Source organism: Sinocyclocheilus rhinocerous, unplaced genomic scaffold (genome assembly GCF_001515625.1).
Source record: "Sinocyclocheilus rhinocerous isolate Xijiao unplaced genomic scaffold, SAMN03320098_v1.1 scaffold6214, whole genome shotgun sequence".
NCBI lineage: Eukaryota > Metazoa > Chordata > Actinopteri > Cypriniformes > Cyprinidae > Sinocyclocheilus > Sinocyclocheilus rhinocerous.
This window is the reverse complement of record NW_015627299.1, coordinates 19,305-29,898: the sequence shown is the minus strand read 5'-3', so window position 1 is coordinate 29,898 and position 10,594 is coordinate 19,305. Positions and strand designations below refer to the sequence as shown.

General features: G+C 38.6%; 1 protein-coding gene across 2 annotated transcripts in view; it reads right to left on the bottom strand.

Moving 5' to 3' along the window:
- The window catches only part of LOC107726977 (gastrula zinc finger protein XlCGF58.1-like), a 22,613-nt gene that overhangs the window by 4,931 nt on the left and 7,088 nt on the right, over positions 1–10,594 (bottom strand). For both annotated transcript variants that reach the window (XM_016536700.1, XM_016536694.1), the window contains exon 2: positions 9,217–9,349. In XM_016536700.1, the coding sequence (XP_016392186.1) occupies positions 9,217–9,271 (55 nt within the window). In that variant the 5' untranslated portion in view covers positions 9,272–9,349. The remainder of the gene's footprint in view (positions 1–9,216; positions 9,350–10,594) is intronic.

Here is a 10,594-nt window from a genome sequence, read left to right as displayed (position 1 = left end):
GGGGGGGGGGGGGGGGCCTTAGGTTAGGGAGTAGAGTCCTCCATGGTGGACACACTATTCCTCTGCATAGAAACTGTCAATAACATAAGTGTTTATTAGAAAAGTCCTTTTTGGAACCTTCAAAGAGACAAAATTAAATCGCCACATTCAAGGGCATTTGTTTTCGTGGGAGAAAAGCACTAGGGAATCCCCTAGCTGTAGAGAAAGAGATGCACACGGTATATGGTCCAGTGTGAGGTCACTCAGTCGCATTCATTCAGCCCAGCGACTACACTGTTTCTTCATCTTAGACTCCTGAGAGTAAGAGAACAGTAGAGCACAAGGGGCGGAGTTGCTTTTCCTTAGAAAAACTGGGCTGTGAAAGCAGTGAGGAGAGAAGCATGCTCTTGCAATGAGCGATCCACCTTGATGAGTACGTCTCATGCAAGCGACATGCTCATAGTCTTCATATGATGGATGCAGGAAAGCCCTGCAAGTGCCACACTTGTGCAAACAACAATTTTTAGATTTAAATATGCTATTTTAGCCTCAGCCGCAGTGCTGTTAGCACCATTAATCCGCTGCTGAAGCTTTTCCACAGTGAGCAGAAAGGCTTCCTTTTTTCATTTTCTTCAGCATCAGTGAGGAGATGATCTTTGCACTGAAGGAGAAAAATTGATGATATGGGATTTCAGCGTGACTTAAGGGGCTTTCCCACCAAAGGAACCTTTTCATAGTTCCTAGAACTAATGGCAGAAGTACCCGCTTTTCAGCATGTTCTCACCACAGGTACTAGGAGCAATTTTAGTTCTAGGAACTCGTTTGGGGGAACTAAATTAGCTCCTACTTCAGAATAGGGTCTAACCAAGCACTATAGGAACTACCAGTGACGAAAGCGTGCGTTTGGCCAATCACCGGCATCCAGAATTTTTAAAAAGCCAGGTAAAGAGAATTACTCCACAAATATGAAAAACAGTGATAACAACATTAACCTGTCATCTGCAGCATTGTGTTCTTTTCTCAGCTTCAATGTAACGCTGCAAGTCATAGGAGATTTCATCTCATAAACCCCACTTTTTGCTAGGGGTGGGGGAAAAAAATCGATACGGCATAGTATCGCGATATTTTCCGCGGCAATACTGTATCGATACACGGACGCCAAGTATCGATCTTTTATTATACTATTTGGTAGAATAAAATCAATTTCTTTACAATCCACTAGATGGTGGCGTTGAGTTTTTTTCTGGTGAGGTCAGCTGGGTCACCTTCAGCATGCAGTAAGTTAGTAAAATAAAGAGGGTGGCATCGCGGAAAGTTATCAGGAAAGCCCCGTCCACGTTTAAATCGGATGTATGGAAATAATATATATGGCGCGCCGCGTCGCGCCCCACCCGGCAGTGTTCAGCGCACATATTTCACTCTCCTCGTCACTGCGCGGTTTGACGCTTCGCTCAAAATTCCGATCTATGAATGTGCATTCCGCTCGTGTACCGCTCATGCTCATCGGAAAAGCAAAGTCCGCTCAAATAACGCGCTGACAGAATTTATATGCAGTATAGGCCTGCTTGTTCCGGTTTACAGTAGCGCTTCTGTGCTATAACATGGTGTAGGCTAGTTCAGCTGTACTGGGCAACGCTGGTAAAATAATGCTACCTTCAGTGACGCTATGCTCTGCTATGCTATGCTCTGCTCATATGCTCCGATAATAACAGCTTTGAAGGACTATACATTATTTGGATAATTAGTCAAAAAAAAACAACAACAACTTATATCTGATTCTGTTACATAGAAGTGAATAAAAATAATATATTGATATTTAATATGAAGTATATCGCAGAATATCGCAATATATTTAAAATTGCAATAATATTGTATCGTGACACAAGTATCGTGAGGCCTCTGGTGATTCCCACCCCTACTTTTTGCTCTTTCAATCATGTAAATAATGCGTTTACATTCCACCTCAGTTATCACAAAAACCATGACACACTACAAACAGAGCTCCGATCACAGCGTCGTACATCCGCTGGTTGTTGACGTTTGTAAATGCAGCGCATAAAGACGCCGCTATCGGCTGCTTCAGAGTTCCTACTTTTGCGAATGCAACCAGTAAAAATGGCCCGGTGAGAAAATTAGTTCTGTAGGAACCCTGCTGGCTAGTTCCTAGAACTATGCGGTATGGAAGCCCACATATTTAGGCTTTTTTTATTTAGGCTTTTTTTTGGCTGAGCTGAAATGCCATTTGTCTGTGCAGGTGCACAGATATGAACAAATCAGGCTTAAGTATTCAGAAAAAACAGTTTCCCCATAGCGTTAGCAACTAACGCTATCCGAGTGAACCATACTGAATAGGAACCGAGTTGTAGGTAGGGCTGCACAATAAATCCCGATAAATCGCAATTGATATTAGGCAAAAGCTGTAGGGCTGTACAATAAATCCCGATAAATCGCAATTGATATTAGGGCAAAAGCTGCGATATTCATGCACGTATCTTGTCAGTGAAACACGGTTCTGTGATCAGTAGTAAATCTCCATCCGAAAGCCAGAGAGCGCTCTCGTGCACAAATTCCAAATACGTCATGCAGAAGAAATTCAGGAAATCCCTATTGCTGCAGCTGAATAAACAGAAGATTTAACTGCTTTCATTGATTCAACGTGACTAATAAACAAACTACTATGACAATATATGGTTTATTTGAGTTCTTCTTACTATAATTTTCCTTATAATAAATTATATAATAATGCAATGCCTTTAATAGAATACTATGAAATATGTTGCGTGCCTTATTCTGTGTCAGTCAAACACTTGACTGACGTTATGAAGTGAGTTTGGAGTAAAAACATGTTATTAAATGTGGTATTTTCACGTGCTTTCAGAAGGAGCAGCATTTACTACACAGAGCCGTAATTCACTGAGAAGCTATGCAAACAACCTTATTATCGCAGTGCGATTTCATAATATCGATGATATCGTCTGCAATTTTTAGCATAGCTTGTCATTGAACTACACCTCTGTGTAGTAAAAGCTGCTCCATCTGATGGAGATTTAATACTGATTGCAGAACTGGCTTTACTAACAAGATGCGCATGACTATCGCATGCGATTTATCATTCAGCCCTAGTTTTAGGCTCTATTTGGTACCCAGTTAATGGAAAGTTATCTGGATATTAGTTGCTTTCATGCTGCTATAGAGAGTTTTTTGGTTTAAAATGAACAAAAATCAATTAATCAATTCTTGTCCAAGTATATTTAAAGCATATAGTATATATAGTAATTAAAAGACTAAAATGGTAAGCTTATAATAATGATTTACAATTGAATGGTTGGGTTGGATTTTATTGGAAATGTCAGTTTTGTGACATTTATGTTTGCATTGTAGCGTCTGCGTAGAATCATGCATGATCTTTAGTAATGGTAATATTGATTCTGCTACAGTTAATTCAAAGATCTAATCTAAATATTTATTATGAATCATAACCAGTTATAATTCGTCATAAATATTTCCCTTTTGAGCTTGAAATTACTACAGCATGATGGCATCACGTCCAGATACCCGCAAACCTGAAGGGTGACGAGAGCACCAGAGCGGTCGTGCTGCACGCGGGCATGAATGACATCAAGCTGCAGCAGACGGAGACTCTGAAGAGGAACTTCAAAAGCCTGATCGAAACGGTATGCAGCACATCACCCGCAACGAGGATCATCGTGTCAGGACCTCTTCCCACGTATCGACGAGGAGATGAAAGGTTCAGTAGACTTTTCGCTCTAAATGAATGGTTATTGTCATGGTGTAAAGAACAGAAACTGCTCTTTGTTAATAATTGGAATCTTTTCTAGGCTTAGGCTTTTTCGTGCTAATGGCCTGCATCCCAGGAGAGTCAGTGCAGAACTCCTGTCGGACAACATCTCCAGGACACTACGCTCCATATGACTAGTAAGCCAATTCTCAAATAACTGCTATGATGGCTTTTGTTCTACCCACTTTATAGATTGGACAATGCAAGTACTTCTATCATTAAAGACTGTGTCTGTTCCCCAAATAATGAGGGCAAAATATACATTTAATGCAGGCTCTAGTCGGGGTTCAGACACACTCTCTCGGTTTAAATCTAGATTAAAGACACACCTCTTTGGCCAAGCATTCAAATAATGCATCTCATAATCTTGTACTGCAGTTATATCTGATCAAATGCACATTATTATTCTTTAGTTTGGGTTAAACAAATCAATTTTGCTTGGTTGGAACAGCAGCTACGCTAATTATGTCTCTATTTGTTTCTCTGTTTTTTGCCGTAGGATTTACACAAGCTTCAGTCTGGATCCAGAACACCTGAGAAGAGATGATGCCAACCCCTCAGAGCACCTCAGATGATGCCAACCCTGAAACAACATACAGAACAACCACATTTTGCTATAAGTTTGATTGCATCATATAATAATTGCTGTTAATAGTGTTCATCGTCTGTTTGAATACATCTTTAATTGATTTTTCCACACATTTCTGCCATATGTGCATTAACTGACTATTAACAGCAATTATTATATGATGCAATCAAACTTATAGCAAAATGTGGTAGTTCTGTATGTTGTTTCAGGGTTGGCATCATCTGAGGTCCTCTGAGGGGTTGGCATCATCTCTTCTCAGGTGTTCTGGATCCAGACTGAAGCTTGTGTAAATCCTAGCAAAAACAGAGAAACAAATAGAGACATAATTAGCGTAGCTAATCATAAGTTAATGTTAATCATAACACATTTCGGCTTGTGACAGGAAAGTTATTTTTTTTTTAAACATTTAAAAATAATTTAAATTCAAGTTAGTCATTATTATTATATGGTTGTTAATAGTTTTACTATTAATATTATTACACTTCTGTTCAAATGTTTGGAGTCAATACGTTTTTTAAAAAATATATTAATATGTTTATTTAGCAAGGACGCAATAAACTAATCAAAAGTGACAGTAAAGACTTTAACATTGTTACAAAAAAATCTATTTGACATAAATGCTCTTTGGTGAGCATAAGAGACTTCTTTCAAAAACATTTAAAAAAATTCTTACAGAACCCAAACGTTTGTAAACAAACCCTTTATTGTTGCCTTTCATATTGCTTTTTCAACCAAGTAAATGCTTCTTGTGGGTGCAATTTTGCTGACATCTAGTGGCCATTTATTGTTCATTTAGTATGCTAGTAGTCTCATCAACTAGCACTGTTCATTTAATTTTCCCTATTTTCAAGATAATGTTTCTGTTTTATGCGTATTTGGCGCCATTTATTGTTGTGGGTGTATTATTGACATGTCAAAGTCTAGACCCTGAATATAAGACGACCGTGTTTTTTCAGATGTATTTCCAAGAAAAAAAAACATCGTCTTATATTCGGGTCAATACGGTAATACAATTTTGTGGCTATGAGTTCAAATGTCATTATGTGCATAATTGTTAAATTTTCCTTTGAACAAAGTGACTGATCCTTATTTAGATAGTACAAATAATAAGTGTTTAATGCTTATTTTCTATTTATTTATTTTTTTGGCTGGACATTTTTTTGGGGGAGCACAAGGAGAATCTGGGGGGGCATTGCCCCCCCTAGCCCCCCCCTAGACCCGGCCCTGGCTGAAGGTAAAGTGCACACTCACTGTTTCCCTGGTGCTCGTGTTCTCGATGTTTCTGCGCAGATGCCCGTGATCCTGAAGGGCGACGAGAGTATCGGCGCGGTTGTGCTTCACGCGGGGGTTAACGACACCAAGCTGGGGCAGACGGAGACACTGAAGAGGTACTTCAGGAGCCTGATCGAGACGGTGCGCCGCACATCGCCCGCGACGACGATCATCGTGTCAGGACCGCTTCCCACGTATCGACGAGGACATGAAAGGTTCAGTAGACTTTTTGCTTTAAATTAATGGTTATTGTCATGGTGTAAAGAACAGAAACTGCTCTTTGTTAATAATTGGAATCTTTTCTAGGCTTAGGCTTTTTCGTGCTAATGGCCTGCATCCCAGGAGAGTCAGTGCAGAACTCCTGTCGGACAACATCTCCAGGACACTACGCTCCATATGACTAGTAAGCCAATTCTCAAATAACTGCTATGATGGCTTTTGTTCTACCCACTTTATAGATTGGACAATGCAAGTACTTCTATCATTAAAGACTGTGTCTGTTCCCCAAATAATGAGGGCAAAATATACATTTAATGCAGGCTCTAGTCGGGGTTCAGACACACTCTCTCGGTTTAAATCTAGATTAAAGACACACCTCTTTGGCCAAGCATTCAAATAATGCATCTCATAATCTTGTACTGCAGTTATATCTGATCAAATGCACATTATTATTCTTTAGTTTGGGTTAAACAAATCAATTTTGCTTGGTTGGAACAGCAGCTACGCTAATTATGTCTCTATTTGTTTCTCTGTTTTTTGCCGTAGGATTTACACAAGCTTCAGTCTGGACCCAGAACACCTGAGAAGAGATGATGCCAACCCCTCAGAGGACCTCAGATGATGCCAACCCTGAAACAACATACAGAACTACCACATTTTGCTATAAGTTTGATTGCATCATATAATAATTGCTGTTAATAGTGTTCATCGTCTGTTTGATTACGTCTTTAATTGATTCTTCCGTACATTTCTGCCATATGTACATAAACATATGTCACCACTGATAAGCTACTACTAAATATTGTAGAAACTTAATTTGCTGTAAAGTTGCTTTGCAAAGATTTGTATCGTGAAAAGCGCTGTACAAATAAACTTGACTTGACTTGACTAGTAAAAATCTGATCGTGATTAAACTGGAAAAATGCAAAATAAATAAACAAAAACAATTTTTAAAGCTTGGGCTCCTAAACATTAGATCACTCTCACCTAAAGCAGTTATTGTAAATGAAGTGATCACAGATAATAGTTTTGATGTACTCTGCTTGACTGAAACCTGGCTCAAACCAAATGACTATATTGGTCTAAATGAGTCTACTCCACCAAGCAACTGTTATAAGCATAAGCCCGTCGGATTGGTCGTAGTGGTGGTGTTGCAGCAATACATAATGATATTTTCAATGTTACTCAGAAAACAGGATACAGGTTTAACTCATTCGAAATACTTCTACTTAATATTACACTGTCAGATATGCAAAAGAAATCTCTCCTATCTCTTGCTCTGGCTACTGTGTACAGACAGAAAGGGCCATATACAGATTTCCTAAAAGAATTTGCAGATTTCCTCTCAGATCTATTGGTTAATGTTGATAAAGTGTTCATTGTCGGAGACTTTAACATTCACGTTGATAATAACAAATGATGCGCTTTAGAAAAAGTTGTCTGCTCAATTGTGCTCCTTCCTGCAAAAAAAAAAAAAGATATCTATGAAGAATTTCAGGTTTCAGGCCCTATCATAGCACAGAAACTGCACTTGTTAAAATTACACTTCTTGCGTCAGACCAAGGCTGCATCTCATTGCTAGTTTTACTTGATCTTAGTGCTGCATTTGACACTATAGATCAGGGGTGGCGAATATCGGTCCTGGAGAGCTGCAGCCCTGCAGAGTTTTGCTTCAACCCTAATCAAACACACCTGAACAAGCTAATCAAGGTCTGAAGGTACTAGGAAGCTACAGGCAAGTGAGTTTTAATTAGGCTTGGAGCTGAACTCTGCAGAGCTGCAGCTCTCCAGGACCGGAGTTCGCCACCCCTGCTTTAGATCATGACATACTACTCATAGAACTATACGGGTATTCAAGGGCAGGCTTTAAGATGGTTTAGATCATACCTGTCCGATCGTTATCACTTTGTCTATTTAAAGGGGTCATATGATGCTGCTAATTTGTGTATTTACAATTTGCATCTAGACGGATGTACTGTTACTTCCTCTACAGTAAAAAATGTAGGTATTATACTAGACAGCAACTTGCTGTATCTTCAATAAACAAGCTACAGGTAGTCCAAAATGCAGCTGCTAGAGTCCTTACCAGGTCAAGAAAATATGATCATATTACCCCAATATTACAATCTCTGCATTGGCTAAATAAAAAACTACAGAAAGTGGCGAAGTCACGTAGTCCGTGACGGACAGATTATTAACAGCTGGTCTGTATGGTAATTAAAGTACATCATTCAGGACATGCAAATGTTCGTTTCGTTCACTGACATCAAATGTGGCTTATCATCTGAAACATGTAAGTAGTAACATCATTACATGACCACTAGCTTGAACCTAGAAAAATGTGTGCTATTGAAGTGTTTGTGTGGCGTGTGAAAGCTGAACAGTAGTGCGCTCACTGCATGTTAACTTGGAGGCACGGTGCGATCATTTGCATTTAACTTAAAAGATTCTGTCAGTTTTGGTCAGAGTAATATATCTTTTGAATCTGTGAAAGGTCTACTTTTATTTGCGTGCACTCAGAATAACATCAAAACATTGTGCTTTTGTAAAATAATGAAAACAAACAGGGTGCGCTTTCTGCCATCTAGGTCTCTGTGAACTTGTGCGAGTTAAGAGAAAAAAAACGATGAATGAACCAATACTCTGCTTGCCTCAAAAACATAAAAAATATATCTACAGAAATCGAAATGTCTGCTTTTAAATGAACCAATTAAAATGGAAAACAAAAATGTTCAGATTATGTAATCTGTATGAAATGTGCGCGTCCACTATGGAGATCACTGCAGCCGAAAATACAGAAAACACTAGTTTATCAATGAAATATTATGTTAAAGCAGTCTTCTTGTGGTTTTTCCCTAAAGCATTCATAATCATTACTTCTGCAGTGCGCTGTTGCAAGCTTTATGCGTGTGCTTGAATGCTGTAAGCTACAGGCAATTAAAGGCTCATTATTATGAATTAAAGGTTTATTAATATAAACATGCGGTAAGAGTCAACTAATCGCTTCAAATGAACGACTATTAGTTGATCAGAAAAATCTTTAGTCAAGGGCAGCCCTAATGTCTTCTTTTTGGAGAGGCAAGTTTTGATGGCATTAGTGACATGCACTGTTAATGCCTTTATCACAGGTGCCAGTACACCACAATCCATCGTATTCATCCACGCAGAATAGCGGAGTTAAACTCAATATAATCATTAAAACAATGAACCACTGAAACGTGTAACTTCATGTCTTTTCTGTACTGCAGATTTAATTGTTATTTCACAGCTTTTATGATTTTTCTAACTTGTAACACTGAATCTGACAAACTGCTTGAAGTTGTATAACCTTATTGAAGAATCAAGAATATACACCAACCTATTTGTTGTTCAGTATCTTCCTGTTTTATTCTGCTGGGTTCTGGATCAGTCATGTTTTTTACTTTCTTTCATAAACTGTTGTGGGAGGAGCTGAACTGTAGGTGAATTGCTGTGTGGTTGGAGGAGCAGATCTGTCAAAATCAAAAATAAATCAGTTATTAAATTGATGCTTTCATTACTTCACACACTTAAATCATGTTGTGTTTATCAAATGACACAATCTGTATTGTTAAAAGCGCTATATAAATAAAGGTGACTTGACTTGACTTGACTTTATCCCGCTATCAATATATAAAGTTATTTAATTTGTAAATTTTCAACTCGAATTGGTCTCACTGGAATACAGGAATCCAAACTGTCGAACGTCAATATGATAAGGTACTCATTCTCTGAACTTCTTTCATAGGATCTTCATTTGCCTCCCTGTAATCGTACACAAAATGCTCTGCGAGCACTTCACTGTTGCGACAGCCAAGATATTCACATTGGGGCTCTCGTCGGGGTTTATATGCTTGCCGGCTCAGGACATTTCAATTCCTATGGTATCTGCACGTCTAATCTATTTTACCCACAAACGTCTTCGGGGAATAAGCGCAATAAGAATGTAACATCTAAAATCAGACTTGCACAATTAAATGTGCGGTCTATGAATATGAAAGCAGCATTGCTTCATGATATTATCCTGGAAAGGAAACTTCAATTTCTTGCATCACTCAAATTACTGTTACAATCTAAACTTGGCCTCGCCACCTGGACATACATATTAGGGATGGGCATTCCAAGCAAAAATAATATTCGAAAATCGCTGGGTATTATTCGATTATTATTCGAAAATCGCACCCCTCCCCCGCAAGCACGCACAAACACCCATAAACAGAGATATTATCCTGGAAAGGAAACTTCAATTTCTTGCATCACTCAAATGACTGTTACAATCTAAACTTGGCCTCGCCACCTGGACATACATATTAGGGATGGGCATTCCAAAAATAATAAATATTCGAAAATCGCTGGGTATTATTCGATTATTATTCGAAAATCGCACCCCTCCCCCGCAAGCACGCACAAACACCCATAAACAGAGAGAGATGGGATTCACGCTTTGAATCTGTATGATAAACTGTTTAATTCAGAAGATAGGCTACCTTAACTCAAGCCATATAATGATTGTAACATGCTGAAACATATTAATATAATAAACATAACCGAATGACGGCATTTATTAACATAACAGTCCATCGATTAGCATAAATCAACTGCTCATAAGGCTAGGACATTTCCATTTTAAAAAATAGAACCCCTAATGGGAAGAAAAATACACTTCAATATATTCTGTCGCAATTATATCGTTGGGTAATTATACTGTATATAAACTG